Genomic DNA, 17,466 nt, shown 5'->3' with positions numbered 1-17,466 from the left:
ACTAGATTGCACTAGATTGCATTAGATCGACAAACTCCAAACACATCATCTTTGATGACTTAGCCTGATATTTAACTTTCACTCTTCAATAAACGCGCTCGCTCGACAGGCGGATACGCCAAGTTTACGGGTTTGAAGACCTACAATAAGAACTTGAAGACGATGCTGGCGATCGGCGGCTGGAACGAGGGCTCCAGCAGATTTTCACCGATGGTGGCCGATCCGGCGAGACGGCGGGAGTTCGTCAAGAACGCCGTCAAGTTCCTCAGGCAAAATCATTTCGACGGCCTCGATCTCGACTGGGAGTATCCGGCATTTAGAGACGGCGGAAAGCCGCGAGATAAGGACAATTACGCCAACTTGGTGCAGGTAGATATGTCTCAATCGTTTCTTATCGCCGCGCGGAAAGGATATGAAATTTCTTGCAAAAGTCTCTCAGCGAACCAAAAAAGAACACGTTGTAAGATTCACAGATATAAGAAACATGGATACATGCAGAACGATAAGAAAAAAAAAACGCTTGTAATTTTGCCTCAATCAGCAGGAATCATTGAAGAAAGCCAATTAAAGTAATTAATTGCGAATTGACAGGAACTTCGCGAGGAGTTCGAGCGAGAGTCCTCGAAGACCGGAAGATCGAGATTGTTGCTGTCGATGGCGATGCCCGCCGGCATCGAATACATCGACAAGGGTTACGATGTACCGAGGCTCAACGATTACTTGGACTTCATTAATCTACTCTCTTACGACTATCACTCGGCGTACGAACCCGCTGTCAATCATCATTCGCCGTTGTATCCACTGGAGGAGGACAATGAGTACAATTACGATGCGGAATTGACTATCGTGAGAGCTTACTCGTCAAGGTCTTATAATTATCGCTTGAACAGATCGGTTATTATGGTAACGCGTCCTCTCGTTTGTGTCCAACAGGATTATACAATCACTCATCTCCTGGAGAAAGGTGCGTCCGCGGATAAGATCGTTCTTGGAATACCAACGTACGGTCGGTCGTACACGTTGTTCAACCAAGATGCAACCGAGCTTGGATCACCCGCGGATGGTCCAGGCACCGAGGGAGAGGCCACTCGAGAGAAGGGCTATCTTGCCTATTATGAGGTAAACTTTATCGTACACACACACACATACATACGCGCAAAGCATCTTTTATTTTATGTATATTATACACAGTGCGACGTTAACATGATACATAGAATTTATAAAAACGCATATATTAGAAATTATGTATATATTCAATTATTTATATACATATACAGAATTAAAAATTTTAATATTTGATTTTTAAGATTTGCGAGAGTATAGCGGAATCCGACGAGTGGGAAGTCGTTCAACCAAATCCCAAAGCCATGGGACCGTATGCCTTCAAAGGCAATCAATGGGTAGGGTACGATGACGAGGACATAGTCAAACTGAAAGCTCACTACGTAAACGAGAAGAAGTTGGGAGGCATCATGTTCTGGTCGATAGACAACGACGATTTCCGCGGCAAGTGCCACGGTCGACCTTATCCATTAATCGAGGCTGCCAAAGAAGCGTTGCTTACGGATAATAGGTAACAATTGAAGAGCGATTGAGCATTCAATATGATAAAAAATATCAGTAACAAATATCAAAAATTGTCAGAAATAGCATTCTAAGCTATAATTATCATTATTAGTATGTGAACACGATATTATCGTTATCATTAGTTTTGTTGCAACTTTAATATCTACAGACATTAAATTAATAAATGATAAAACATAAAATACCGATTTCTCTAATGTAATTCGGAATATTATTTCTGGATCTTGATATTTTATCTCCATTGGTAATTTAATAGTATTAAATTAGAGATATTGATTGTTATTACTATTATTATGTAGCAGGAATACGATTGACAAAACGAAGTCGATAGACAGCCGGAAGAAGACTCGCACTCAAAGCAACACCCGTAAGTCGAGCACGAGCAGTCGAAGAAGTACAACTACATCAGCTCCGATCACCAGCAAACGCGTGTCCTCTTCAAGACCAAAACACCGTTTCATTTCGCAAGCGAGCAAGGAGGAACAAGAAGATCGAGAGGTATCGAGGAGATCGTACGATCCGTCATCGGACGAGGACGCGGAGGGTAGAAACACCGTGAGAGTCACTGAGAAAATCGAACGACCCAAGAATCGAAACAGGAGTAAAACGAGAAGCGGTGCTACCGATCGCAGCACCCGTAGAAAACCATCCAGACGTAAGGAGCAGAGCAAGACTGGCGAGAATGAGGAATCCCCGAGCAACAAGCTAACGACTCCTGAGCCACCAACCACTCCCGATCCAGGAACCGGTGAGTTTCTGTGAGAAAAAAATCTCGGGGCAACGCGTTTTAACGTATTTTTAACAATCGGTTGATCAAGAAACTCTTAAGTGTTTTGGAATATTTAAAATTTAATAAAATTATGACAAAGGAAAACATTTTCTCTTACTGCATAAAATTACGAACCGCTGGTTTGCTCTTTATAGACTTTAAATGCGAGGACGAAGGCTTCTTCCCGCATCCTCGAGATTGCAAAAAGTACTTCTGGTGTCTCGACAGTGGTCCCAGTGGTCTTGGCGTGGTTGCGCATCAGTTCACCTGTCCTTCGGGTAATTTTATTTTACTATAAGTAATTTTGATTACGTTTTTACCTTTATGATAATTCAACTTTATGAGGAAAAAGGGGAATATTTAATACAAAATTTCGGCACATAAATCAGAAATTTAAATAAATAAAAATAGATAAAAAAATAAATAAAAGAAATCAGATTTTTTAATCATCCGTAGTTGTAGTATCTCCATTTATTGCTGGATCCCCGATTAGAATAGAAATCTTTGACTCGTTCGTCAACAGCATCTTTTGGGCTTTCGTAGGATTGGTATTCAACAAAGGAGCGGACTCTTGCGATTATCCACGCAACGTGATTTGTCCCAAAGCGTTGAAAGCATCGATTGTCTCGACCACCAGATCGCCGATTACGGCCGCGACAAGCCGAACAACTTATTTGCACAGCACAACTATCGCAAAGGCGGAATCGGAAGAATACGATTCGGAGGAAGATTATGACGAGATCGAGGAAAGCGAGGAAGATGAAGAGGAAGAGGAGGAGGAGAAGGAAGAGGAGGAGAAAATAAAGGAAGAACCAAAGACTACCACGACGGCGAAACCACTCGTGTATAAAACACTCACCAGAAATAGACCAAGTACGACCACTACTACAACAACCACATCGAAACCAAGCGAACCGGAGAAAATCATCGACAGCGAAGACGAGGAGGATCCGAAGGTGATCAAGGAACTCATCGATCTCATAAAAAAGGCCGGCAAGTATAATAAGTTTGCTAAACATATATGTAACTACAAAGTATATGTTTCTGATAATTTTATAATGTTAACACTCCTCTGCAATTATCATAATAATTTTTATAGTTTTAATATTCTTTCTTTTATATTATCTCTTATGTAACGTACTTCCATATAATATTTTTTATCTCTTTTACCTCAAGAAATCTCTTATAATATATTTTATAATAAATAATTTTTCGAATTCTTTGATTTTAGGCGGAATAGAAGAGTTAGAAAAGCAATTGCTATTTCAAGAGAAAAATTCGGACTCGATCAGGTCGAGTAGCGAAAGCGTTACGCCAGCTACGATTAGTCGTAGTTTGTACGAGCGTGTATTGAGTCGCCAAGCGAGCAGAATCGGTAATCGGCCCGTATTATCGTCCTCGGAAACTAGTTACGTGAACGGGCCGGGAAGAGCACAGTTCGAAGGCTTGGACGATATTCCCGAAGTGAAGAGTCTCAGGCGATCGGAGAAACCTCAATACGTCACCATCGAGAGGTCCAAGTTAGTCATCTCTTTGTTTATTAGCAAAAAAAATACTTTCTTTATTAACTGTATTTAACATTATCACTTTCTTTGTCAATTGTATTTATTAAGATCGATTAATTTCCATCACGATTTATATACTGATTTTATAATTTGTAAATGTTTAATTCGTGCACCTTTATGATTACGATTTTGATATCGATTAGATCGGTCACGAAAGGATCTTCCTCGGAGAACGAAGATATTGATGAAGAGGAAGAAAGTGACAACACTGACGTAGCTTCTTCCGAGGAGAAAACCGTCAGCAATCCGTTGGAAGGTAGCTCGTCTGCGCAGCGAGTGACGCCAAGTTACGTAAATATTCGACGAACTCGACTTTCCACCACGACGTCTAGGTAAGATAATTGAGAGAATAATTAATTTTTATCTCATATCTCTCACGACATGAAATTTTCAGAACCGAGAACGACGTGGAAGGGAAAGAGATAGAAATCGAGGAGGAAAGACCGACTCGCAGACGACGACCGTTCGTTTCTTCGAAGTAAATATATTTTTTTTTATTATTCGCGTTCCGTTCTATTAAAAATATATCAATTTTTTAATATGACGTAATGTTTTTTTAGACAACAAGATAATGAAGCAAGTTCTGAAACGCCTAAACCTTTTCGAAATCGTAGTTCGGGTTTCAGGTATAAGAGAATAAGTTTGCAAAATATTCAATATAATATAATATATAACATAATATAATTATATAATATCTAAGTATATATTATATATCATAGTATATTATCTTATTATACTTTTACGAGATTTAATTTTTATCTCTTTATTATAACAATTTCAGGAAATCAGAGAAGAGGAACGATTCGAAAAGCACGGATCAATCAGCAGAGAAAGATAATGATTCATCAACAACCAAATCTAGGTTCCTATACATAATTTGTTTTTATAACATTTTACTATATTACTATACATTTCACGTTCTTACTTAATTTTTCAGGTACACCAACGTACAACGGTTCAGAAGTACTACTTTGAAAACTTCGGAGGATTCGTCTAGCACGGTACCTTTATCGGAGGTCACCAGCGAGACTATTTCACCGACGAGACCAGAAGAGAATCCAGAAGTACGCAGGACAACAGCTAGTACGACCGCTTCGTTGCCAACGACGCCTGCAGCGACCACTTCGACCTCCACCGAGATCATCACCGTGATTAGCGTCGAACCGCCGGAAAACTCATCAAGCGTCACCCCTAAAGCGAACATCGGCTCCACCACTGACTCGGTGAAACTGGTGGAAGAGTCGGCAACGGAGATCCTGTTCACAACGTTGCCAGCAGCTAGCAGCAGTTCAAGCCAATCGACAACGACGACAACGACGACGTTGGCGAGTAAACCGACGATCGCCGTGGTGTCACAACCGCGACCGTTCGGTTTCACCAGACGAAGATCTGGTTCATCAGAAGCGACGACGACAGCGACGGCGACGACCCCGTTAAGCAGGTCCAAGGTGAGTATTTCGTCGCGAAATCCTACGCGTCCATCCAGCCCGGTTCAGGGGCGAGTTCGATCAAGGACGAGACCGACCAACCGAGTTACCGAGAAGGAGTCGGTGGATCAAGTAAACGCTCCACGCGCGGAGGCTTCTACGTCCAGGAGCAGGGAACTTAGCAGATCGCGCAGCAGGTACATCCCGTCGTCGAGTTCAAGAACGCAGGACGTTTCCACGAATTCCGTCCCCGGTTCCAGGACTAGAGAAAGAGGCAGGACAACAGGTTCGACGAACGTCAGCACAGCCACCAGCGATGGCCTCAGGAGAAGATATCGAAGACCTAACAGAGTCAACAGCACGGTAGAATCCACCAAACCCAACGAATTGGACGACAGTTCGATAGTCAGAATAACGCAAGGCAGTTCTAGGAGAAACTCGTTGTTTCGATCGCGATCCGATCACAGCAGTGACGAGGAGAACGATAAGATAACGAACATCAGGGTCTTCAGGAAGCCAACTGTTAATCGCGAGTTATACGACAGAACGAAGTATACGAGGAAGAGGAACAACGTGGAAGAACCGGCGCAAAAAGTGAATGACGAATCGAACCAGAAACACACCGATAAGATCGAGGGAAACGATTTGCTGAACAACGTCGATCAATCAACCGCTACGGTTGATTCCGTCATCGAATCGAACACCATCCAACCGATCTACACTGTGAAACCGATCGTACAAATTGGCGTGACGACTGTATCTAGTAACAAAGTGGACTATACGAGTGACCGACCCGAGGATGCTGTAGCCACGACGACTGCTCACGTCGAATCTCGCGAATTTAATCCCGATTTGGTGACAATCGTTTCTACCGGACGTACCGTTGATGCGGAAAAAACATCGATAGCGCCAAGAAAACGAAAGGTTCTCCTAAGAAGGAGACCAATATCATCGAGCACAGCTGCCAACATTATTGAAACGGAAGAAGATGAAAGACCTCAGGTGTCTCACAGACGAAAGGTGATAAAACGTAAACGTCCGTCTCAAGACACTTCATCGACATCGCTTGAAGTTTCCCTCGAAGAAGAAAAGGTTTCGAAGCTTCTTCTAGAAACGACAACTCCGATGGGAAGCGATAAAGGTGTTGAAAAATCGACAGCTACTATCAATCAGACAGTTATTCTAATGAGCAAAAATGCCGAAGAATCGACGATCGCTACTGGTTTAACCGGATTTACGAGAGAAATGGAAGATTCGACTCCAACTATCATGGAAACCACCTTGTCCACCGATAACAACGCTGATGGCTTCACGAAGGTTACTTTGGAGACTCCCGCGATTGAAACCACGACGATATCAGGCGAGGAAACTACAGATGTTCTCAGCACCGCCACTATATCGACGATTAACACGGACGCCGACGAAGGTCGTCAGTCGACGATTGAAATAGGTGCCGAAACTACCACGATGGAATCAACGCTGGCGACAGCCACGGTTTACAACACTGAGAGCAATACGTTTCTGGAAGATACGTTGTTACCGTTTACCGAAAACCTGACCACTACTCGCGTGCAAATAATCACCACATCGCCCACGTCAGATTCAGCCACTATTCGCGCACAAGCAACTACCACGCCGTTCACGATTCGGATTCTCGAATCAGATCCGTTATCGGCCGCAAAATCGGGCTTCGAGTCGAGATACGCGCGTAAGAAGTTTATTCGCAAGAGTCCTGCATCGTCATCGGGGAACGCGACCAATCGATATCCTGCGTTATCGTCAACAGAAAACAGCAACCTCGAGGTTCTCTCAAGGCGCAGAAACAACTTGTTCAATCGACGTCATCCGATTTCTTCTAGCACCGCCAACACACTTCGCGATGATCTGAAATATCAGGAAGAGAAAGAAGAAGAAAAAGAAGAGGATATAGAAAGCGGATCCCGTGACTTGGCTAGACAGGACGTTGCAGAAGATACGACCTTGAAGAGCAAGTCGATTTCGACGAATGGTTTTTCAGATGACTTGGCAGAATTCTGGAAATATTATACTACAACTTCGTTAAGAGGCCAAACGAACTATCCTTCAGTCCGTGTCGAGGATGTTGAAGATCACAAAGACGCGAGAACGGAGCACGCAGAAGATAATACGTATCAATTGACATCGATTGCCACTCGCGGACCCGAGGTTCGGCCGCGATACAAGGTTCCCGTAATTTTGAAAAGGCCATTCGACCCTGAGGAGGCTTTGTCACCCAGGCGATATCCTCCGTTGGACTCCGCGCCCGAAGAATCTGAAGAGACACCGGAAACGAGAGAGGCGAGGCGCAGGCAATCCGGTCTCCGGCAGCCACGAACGCGTTACAAACTTCTAGACCGGGAAAACATCAAAATCGACGAGGAAACTACGTTGCCGAGTCCGGAATCCACGAGCACCTGGCAATACTTCAGAACGCGCTCGTACCCAAGACGTTCGTCGACCAGCACGGAAACGACAATGATGGAGACCCTGATACCGGCGAAGAAATTCGATTACGTCGCGGATGCCTTTTATCGGAAGCAGCAGTCGCTGAGAACAACGACGCCGAGAAGCAGTGATTCTCTTGACTCGCAGAACCTGATTGATCCATATTACATACGTGCCACGACGGTGAAGCCGTCCGTCACCAGGTTGGTGACCTCGGTAACCGAGTCCGGCACTACGGAGCGGCAGAAGATCCTCATCAAGACCAAGTACTCGTCGCTGACGTCGACCACGAGGATACCAGCGGATCAGTTTCCCCCAACGACCCCGTTGTCAGTTTCAGTGACTGGAGCCGACGACGACGAGTCCGCCAACGAAATTCGTCAGGGTGTCGAGCGGTCCACTCTGCCGATCGAGAGCGAGTTTAATTATCGTTACGATGGTCGATTCACTACGGAATCTCACGAATCCTCGACTATCGAGATCGAGTCGGTGTTCAGCAACCTGATCGCCGGCAAGAGCTCCGCGAAGTAGTAGTATACAAATGTCGTTATTAATCATCGACGTGGTCAACGTCGATAATGTACATAGACTCAGCCATTAAGTAATTAAGAAGCCAATTCCGATCGCCGATTTGTCGGAGAGATTGTTAAAGAGTTAGTAGACGTCTGAACGTCACTAATGTAAATATAGTAATTATAACGAGCTTAATTATATTTAAGATTGCTCTAATGAGGTGAGACATTAAACAAATGCGACTACATGAATCAAAAGGAACGACAAGGACTCGCTATAGCTCACGACGACCGACGACCGAATAATCGTCTTCACGCATTATCCTCACATCATCAATAATGACGTATCATAACGAACCTTCTTCACCCGCTTACTCAGAGGAACCCTTGACTGAAACCTCTGATAACTCTCTTGATGATGTACTTCTATTTATCAATCACAAATACAATCATCATTAAACGCTATCGATGACCCAGGATGACTCCTTATTATCCAAATTAACGCAGCAAGCAAGACACGTTCGCGGCGCTTCAATAGATAATTAGAGAATATTCCCCCTCTTCACGTTCCCTCTTTTCTCCTCCAAGACTGGCGCAGCTCACGCACAGACAGAAAGACAGAAAGAAGGAGACTGTAAAGAAACACACTATGGAGGCAAAGGGAAAGGAAAAAGAGAGAGATCCCTGGGGATCTCCGCATTAAAGAGCGGTGCATTGTTCTGATTTTCAGGTCGCCGATTCGGAAACTATCAGGCTGCCGACCCTAAAGGAACTGATCGGCTATCCTACGACTTACTATGACGATCGTACCACCACGACGTCGTCGTCCGTACTCTTGCACTTGCTGCGTAACGACGTGGACAACGACATTAGCCGGCATCAGAACGTCGAAGAATCGTTGAGAGGAGCAGACGAGTCGCAAGACGGCGATAAAGAGATCGCCCGGTTTTCAGGAGGCGTGTTCGAAGAAACCGGCGACTCGTGGCTGCAGCAAGCCTCGGAGAACAAAGCAAGATCTCGCGCTCCAAGAATGGAAGACATTGCAAACTTTGACGAGCGAGTTTCAGTCACAAACACTATTCAGGGGGACGAAAATAATCGAAAGACGTCCACGACCTCGATTTATTTGAAGCCGACGACAATGCGCGGCATTCCTCTCGCCAGTCTGATTCCAAGCCCGGTAATACATGGGTTTTATATCACCAGAAGCGAGAATAATATACCATCGTCGATATTGGCGGATAGTTCTACGCCATCTTACATGACGACCGACACTCCCGGCGAACAACAGCCGGAAACTACTTTAATTTCTGATATTTCTACGACCGATGAGACTGTCACTGTCGCTTATAATGATCGGATCAAATCGGGACCTAATGCTCTCGATTACAATGTAAATGATATCGTTAATGACAAAGGCGACAGTCGCGAAGAGAAGTATTCCACGCCCAGTTCTTCAGAGATCTTCTCAAAAGATTCTATTGCTGAAAATCTTTCAAATCACGAAAAGTCTGACTTAATTACAACTCCTATCGACAGACCAGCATCCAAAAGAGAAAAATCGCGTAACTTCGATCGTACAACGCCTCTTTCCAACTCTTATGTCGCATCCTCGACAACGCCGACAAGACGAAGAATCGCCATCGCTGTGAGCAGATACAATGAAGCCACTAGTCCGTTGTGGACAGGCAGACGTATAGTGGCAAAAAAAAGAAACAGAACCACTGTCTCGCCGATCAAGGACGCCATAAGACAAACTGAGAGCGATTCAGTTCTAACTACTAAGTCCGCTTCGACTTTGATTTCAAGGAGGCGTAAACTTCCCACGACTTCGCCGATTCCTTCAATCGTGCCCGATTCCACGGCATCTCCTGAGGTTTCGAACGTTCACAATAATCTTGCAAATTCTAACAACACGAAAACCGAAGATCCAGAAAGCCACGCAACTGTAGAAGCAGCAATGACTTTGACGAACTCGATAATCACGGCGACACCTTCAATCTCAAAAATCATTTCGACAACAAATGATCCCACTGCTGACATTTCAATATTCTCAGATGATCCTACAACCATGACGGTTTCTGCAGTCGCAAATGTGTCTATTACGACCGCACCGTCGACGGTCGCGGTTGCGAAAGGGCCAGCAGTTACAACTCACGCTACAATCGCGACTACAAGTATTGGAATTGAAACTACTCTGAATTACTCCATAACTGATAATCCAACAATCGAGAATACAAACGCAATTCTGACTGATTCAGCAGCTACGACTGCGCTTGCAGGAAGCACTGAAACTGAGGTTACTTCTACAAATGTAAATATAATTCCAGAGACTGCGCAAACAGTGGCAAATGATCCTGTAACCGAATCTACAGCAAATACCGGAATCGAAACTACATCCACGGTGACAGATTATTCTACAATCATGATACCAGATATTGCTGATGCGCAGGAAATTGCAATTGAGTCTGCGACGACTACGCAAATTACAAACGCTGATTTTGGTGCTACTTCCACAATTGCAAATTATTCCGCAGTCACAATTCCAACAACTATAGATATGCACGATGTTATGACTGATGCAATCTTGATCACAGATGCGAATACTGAAATTGAAACAACTTCCACGATTGGAAATTATTCCACATTTACTGCTACAGCAATTAAGAATACTACGACAATTCCCGTTACTACAACTGCTTCGCCATTAACAACGGTTATTTCTTCAACTGTGAACACGCAACATATACATGCTACTGCACCTATGACAACGAGTAATCCCGCAGATGCAAATACCGTAACTGTAGACATAACTACGACTACACCTCTTAGTGTAATTATTCCAACGATTACCGACTTTAACGTAACTACAACGTCCGCAAATGCGAATATTCCTTCTACTTTTGAAATTAGCGAGACCTCGCCAACCATGATTCAGTCTAGTTCTGTGACTTCGTCCAAAGCTCCCATTACGAGCACAGTCATAGCTTCGACGAATTCGGCTGTTCCCACAACTTTAACAACCGAATCTTCTACGATACATCTCACAAATCCAAATAATCTTGATATCAGCAGCAATTCCGAGGTATTAGCCGTCACCGCAACTACAAAGTCTACTCAAACTACTAAAATTCCCACGACATTTGAAATATTTACCTCGACAGCGACCACATTTCCAAAGTCTCTTTATAGTACGAATTTCGAACCATCGTCAATTGTAACAGCTGCATTGTCGTCAACCCAAGGGGACAAAAATTTCTTTACACCAAAAGTCACTCAAACTCCTTCAACCCTCCTTTCGACCGCAACATCAATTGCTGACAAAGAGACCGCGGCTTTAGAAAGATCTACAACTTCTACGACGATTACGACAAATCCCACAGTTCGAACAACTACGAATGCTTATAACGCAGATTCTGTACAAGCAACGAGTGAGGAGTGTACAACTGCAAAAATAAAGATAGTATCTGAGAAAACTACTTTAAAGGCTGTAGAAAACCGAAAACAAAATCAAACGACTTCGGAACTCGACACAACTAATTATCAATTCAGTCAGAAAACGGCCAGACGTCGCGTCCTAAATCGAACGAACAATTGGCTTGGAAGTCCTGTAACATTGCAAAGGACTAATCAATATCCTCGACATCGAGTTGCGTATCGCGGACGACCACGAAGACCTCCTACTTATATTTCTTCTTCGAACATGATCGAGAATAATCATAGAAGAAGAATCATGCAAAAGAAAATCAGAGTCAATTCTGAAGCGTTCAATAGCACTGTCACTAGACCTGATCAGGGTGTTGTTCATGTTCAGAATACTACTGAAGATACTGTTGCGTATGATCAAGTGCAAAATGTAAGAAGAATGAAAGTTGTATTGAAAACAATTAAAAAAAAAGTCGAGGAAGAAACGATTACCATTCTACCCATAAAAGAAACAACGGTTTTTCTTCAGTCATCCACTGCTATTGAGAATGAAATGCTTCAAGTTCATCATGAGAATGAAAATAGTGAAGAAAAACAAAATATTGCATTGAAAAAGATAAAACACTCTCAAGAAAACTTGACGAAAGAAACCAGTACCAATTCTAGTTCTATTAATGACAGCTCTCCAGATAATTCTCAAAGTAATCTTCATATGGCCGAGGATCTTTCTGAACTAGAAAAATCGAGAACAATAATGAAAGATGTTAGATCTCAATCCAAAGAAAAAAATTCAAGCGATAAAGCAAATGCAGATTCTGATTCTATCAATACAAATCTTCCAAAAAGTCCTTACGCAGAAAAGAATCTTCCCAATAAAAGGATTACAGGAAGAAGAATGAGAGTTGTATTAAAGAGTGTCAGGCCTAAATCTGAGGAAAAAGATTCCACAATTGACGAAACAAATGTGGAATCTAATTCTACCGATAAAAGTCTTAAAAATAATCTTTCAAATAACGTTAATTTAAGTCAGAATTTTTTCAATGAGGAAAAAACAAGAAGAAAAATGAGAATTGTATTGAAAAGAATTAAGTCTAAATCCGAGGAAGAGGAGACAAAGACGGAAGAAACCAGCACAGAATATGATTCTGCTAATGAAAGTCTTCAAGGCACTTTTTCAAATAATTTTTACAGCGCTAAGAATTTTCCCGTTGAATACAAGACCAGAAGAAGAATGAGAGTTGTATTAAAGAGCGTCAAACCTAAGTCCGAGGGAAAAAATTCGACAGCTGAAGAAACGACTGTAGATTCGGATTCTACCGATGAAAATCTTCATGATACTCTTTCGAATGAGAATCTTCCCGTCGAATATGGAACCAGGAGAAAAACGAGAGTTGTATTGAAGAGCGTCAAGCTTAAGTCTGAGAAAGAGAATTCAACAGTTGAAGAAACGAGTGTAGATCCTGATTCTACCAATAAAAATCTTCAAGGTACTTTTCTAAATAATTCTCGCAGAGATAAAAATCTTCCCGTCGAAACCAAAAGACGAATGAGAGTTATATTGAAAAGCGTCAAACCTAAATCCGAAGAAAGAAACTCAACAATCGAAGAGACGAGTGTAGATTCTGATTCTACCGATCTTCAAGGCAGTTTTTCAAGTAACCTTCACGTGAACGAAAATCTTTCCGATGAAGAAGAGGCACGAGGAAGAACGGAAGTTGTATTGAAAAGCGTCAAACCTAAATCCAAGGAAGGAGACTCAGTAGCCGAAGAAACAAGTGTAGATTCCGATTTTGCTAAAAAAGATCCTCAAGTACTTTACACGTACAATACGTTTCACTTTTCAAGTAATCTTCATGCGGGCGACAATCTTCCTGACGAGGAAAAGAAGCATTCTAAGTCCGAGGAAAAGGAGGCGGTGACCAAACGGCCGGAAGACACGGAGCCGCAAACCACGAGGACGTCTGTTCCGGTCGAGGAGGACACTGATCGACCCTCGCTCGAGGTCAGTGCAGCTTTAAGTCGAAGACCCACTTTGCCTTGATAACACGTTGTACTTCCTTGATCGCATGTTGCCCTAACAAAACGAAAACGAAAGAACAAAACGCTGCAAAAGATTAATGAGGGACCCTAGTAGAACTGACTTACTACTGCGAATACCACCGCCTCTTCTTGACGCTAACCAAAAGACCTCTCGAAGCATGATCGGCATGATTCTCTCGCAAGCGTAGAGAAATCGTAAAAACGTCTACGGCTTAAGCTTAAAAATAATCGCCTTGACTGTCTGAAGATACCCCCTTAATCAACATATAGTCTGATCTTCTAAATCTGCTTCTGGTTGATCGGTGTACTTCTTGGAGAGATTTTAATGATCGATGCAAAAAGCCGCAGTGCCATGAAGATTACTTTCAACCGCTTAAAATAACCATTCACTCGATTGCTATAATCGCCATAATTTTCGACGCCTAATCAAAATATAATCGATCAACGACATGACAACGAGCGACTAATCCGAAAAGAACTGATTGTAATCGATCATAATTTAATGACTTTTCTTGAATGCCTGTTTGGCAAGATCTCTCGATCATCGCCTCTCGCTGGATCTAACTACTTTTCGTGAAACGAAACTGGAGCTACATTATCATCCTTTACGCTGCTACGTCATCATCGCATTTTAAGATATATTGCCTGCCTACGAAGACGCTCTTTTTTCTCTGACTATTAAAAGCTACTTACTCCATGGTAGAAGCCGGAACATGAATTTGGAAACTTGATCTTTCTCTCTGAGCGAGTTCTGGGACGCGAACGGACCGAGGAACATCTTCACATTTATTGCTACTTCTTCCTGGCATTACAAATTAACAAATTTCTTTACGAAAGGCGCGTTTCTGCGAGCGTCCATTTTACTTTTTCTGATATGTTATCTTCAACGACTGTTAATGCTTAGATCAGTAATTAATATCTTAACACGTCCCAAACAACACAAAAATCCACAAGAATTTAGAATCCAAAAGACGTTTGAAGGATTAAGAGATCCTTTAAACGTATGAAAAGGGTGATTAAAAAATTAAAAAAATTTTTATGTTATATCTAAAAGATGACTGAAGAATACTTAAAAAATTAAGGAGCGTTTCGGGTAGGGTACATCTCTATATATATAGTACATAAAAGATATTTAAAAAATATACATAAAGTATTAATAGATATAATATTCTTTAAATGTAAAAGATAAAACCTAAAGAAGGGACTTTTCGAGCGCTTCAAAAATCTTCTAGATATTTGTGTTGTCTGAGATATTAATCTCGAGATCTATCTAAATTTTCTTTATCTTAATGAATCTGTCGCGTAAGCTTTGCTTTACCGTACCGGTTTGCGCATTTATTTATGTAGTACATAAATCAATTGTATCTCGAATAGGTGACGAACGGTGGATCGATTAGTCGTAACTCAGGAAGTGGATATTCCAACAGACATAGGAAACTAACGCCATTCACAACGATCGCCCCGTTAACCAAGACCTTGACGAATACAGTGACCGTTCATCGAAGAGGTAGACCAGTTGAAACTACCTTATCCCCAAGGATAGATTTCGTCGGTAGGTTCATCCAAAAAGCATTCGCTTACCTCGTGTATTTCTAGTCCTTATTTTTTTAAGAATATTTTAATTTTTATTTCTCTGCCCATTTCTTTTTTTAGACGCGTTCGAGGACACCGAATCTTATGTCAAACCGGCCATTGTCTTGCACGATCAGAATGCAGACGTGCCCGATCAAAGCATCCACGCCCAAGAATTTGCGGCGACGCTATCGGATCCGCCGTCCTCGTCGTCGGACATTGGTACATTATATTTGTTAGAAACCACGCCATCCGACTATCTAATTCTTTTAATCTGAAGCCCATCATATACTTCATTCTCTTCACGGACTACATCGGGTAGCTATATGCGTCTTTCATCTAACGACAATCGATTTGTTTCAAGAACGCCCGCGGCCCGCTTCTTCGTCACGGGGCCATTTTACGATAATTGTTTAACGACGACCCTAATAATATGTCCTGGAAATTGCCAGCTCCTCGAGTTACGTCAAATCGTATGACGCTAATCGCTCAAAAGAGCGCCTTCTTAAAAAACAAGAAATCTTCGCGATATAACATCATCATCCAATCAATTAATTCACTCATTGTGTCAAATGTTTTTCATTATCTTTGCTTCTATCAGCATATCTGTCTTCTGTCCTTTCTCGCTACTCTTTCTTTGTTTACGCATTTCTGCGATTTACACGCGAATCTCTTCCGTATTTGTCCTAATCAATGTCAGCCGTTTGTGTACTAACGCAATCGTAACTTCTATGCACCATCAATCTCGTCCCTTTCTCTCTTACAGCCATGTTTATTCACAATTTGGCTTTGCTAAGCGAATCAATTAATCACTAATTAATTTCAACTTAAATTCATGTCATCACCGACGGACTGGACAGTACGTGGCATGAATCCCTCGGTCGACTATGAGAGGCTCTAAATCCAGGTTGGCTGATTAAAGGGTCGACCTTCTCAGGAATAACTGTTTTCTGTATCGGTGATACTTCGGTACTTATTCGAAATCGGCAGGTTTGGCAGCATGGTTTTTTTTTACGCACGTGCTTATGATATTCCTGACAAGGTTGTCGAGACATCTCTTCGTCTTTCAATCTCTGTGCAGCTGTGGCTCTCATCGTCATTGATTGACGTCTTACTAATGAATCTCGCTCTTTCCATTTCGTCGCGCTCTCTCACTATGGGAATCAGTGACCCGCTTGCCCTCCCAGTAATGTCCAAGCGACAAAGACTAATCAGGTTCCACGACTAGGTCGAACGCCGTTAAGGGACGCCGATAGGCGCAAGATAAGCACCACCATAGCACCTAGAACAGATCCTACGATCGGTAGGACGGTCTCGAGATACGATGCGAACTTTCGAAGCCGCCAGAAACCCCGGACGAAAGACAGGCCTACGGTGAACGCGACCACGAGGCCCAGAAGACCGCCGGTCATCGACTACGATTATTACGAGGACGAGGCGCCGATCATCGTCGACAAGTCCCTCCTCAACAGTAAACTCTTTCTCACGAGCAAGGGTACTGTACGTTGCCTGGACCAGGGCAATTTCCCGCATCCGTACTCGTGCAAGAAATTCATTAGCTGCGCTCGTATGGTGAACGGCCAGGTGATTGGAACCGAGTACACCTGCCCCGACAAACTGTCCTTCGACCCAGTCGGCGGTATCTGCAATTGGTCCGCCGGTCTCGGTTGCAAGGACTGATCGAGGGTCCGCTTTAATCACTCGACAGTCTATATGTGAGAAAGCTACCTTAGGCCCGATTGCACCAATGTCTCCTTCGATTCGGTAAATGCACTTCTTTTGTCTCTATTACGCGAGACTACAATTCGGAAACCCGCAAGTCGTTAAATTGAGCTTGATCCGTTGGTGCGATCGGACCCCTCGACTTTATTTCTTGTACCTGTTCAGGCAGTGTAGAGATTTATAGAGTTGAACGCGCTAATTTTATATACTCCACGCGTTTACATAGAATATATAATTCCGTTAATTACATTTAAATGGCACACTTCTTTTATTTATTTCCGTCACATGTGGGATATCTTCGAGAAAATATGTGGCTGTCGAGTGGTTAAGATTATCATTGCGACGTTTCGGAAGACGAATTTTCGGATACGGCGAATTGCTCGGCT

General features: G+C 42.8%; 1 protein-coding gene across 3 annotated transcripts in view; it reads left to right on the top strand.

Annotated features, from left to right (window-relative positions):
• LOC143900217 (uncharacterized) overlaps nt 1-17,170 on the top strand; it is a 35,078-nt gene extending 17,908 nt beyond the window's left edge. The window contains exons 4-20 of one of the 3 annotated variants that reach the window (XM_077411300.1): nt 110-369; nt 592-846; nt 934-1,119; nt 1,308-1,573; nt 1,887-2,332; nt 2,509-2,631; nt 2,897-3,346; nt 3,585-3,873; nt 4,062-4,250; nt 4,313-4,396; nt 4,479-4,544; nt 4,700-4,780; nt 4,856-5,366; nt 9,051-13,748; nt 15,161-15,338; nt 15,440-15,580; nt 16,587-17,170. In XM_077411300.1, the coding sequence (XP_077267426.1) occupies nt 110-369; nt 592-846; nt 934-1,119; nt 1,308-1,573; nt 1,887-2,332; nt 2,509-2,631; nt 2,897-3,346; nt 3,585-3,873; nt 4,062-4,250; nt 4,313-4,396; nt 4,479-4,544; nt 4,700-4,780; nt 4,856-5,366; nt 9,051-13,748; nt 15,161-15,338; nt 15,440-15,580; nt 16,587-17,038 (8,675 nt within the window). In that variant the 3' untranslated portion in view covers nt 17,039-17,170. Of the gene's footprint in view, nt 1-109; nt 370-591; nt 847-933; nt 1,120-1,307; nt 1,574-1,883; nt 2,333-2,508; nt 2,632-2,896; nt 3,347-3,584; nt 3,874-4,061; nt 4,251-4,312; nt 4,397-4,478; nt 4,545-4,699; nt 4,781-4,855; nt 5,367-9,050; nt 13,749-15,160; nt 15,339-15,439; nt 15,581-16,586 lie in introns of all 3 variants that reach the window. The other 2 variants (XM_077411298.1, XM_077411301.1) reach the window with 2 other exon arrangements.
• The last annotated feature ends 296 nt before the right edge of the window (nt 17,171-17,466 follow it).

This window comes from Temnothorax americanus, unplaced genomic scaffold, assembly GCF_048541705.1.
Source record: "Temnothorax americanus isolate GAGA-0224 unplaced genomic scaffold, ASM4854170v1 Scaffold3, whole genome shotgun sequence".
NCBI lineage: Eukaryota > Metazoa > Arthropoda > Insecta > Hymenoptera > Formicidae > Temnothorax > Temnothorax americanus.
This window is presented reverse-complemented; position numbering and strand designations above follow the sequence as displayed.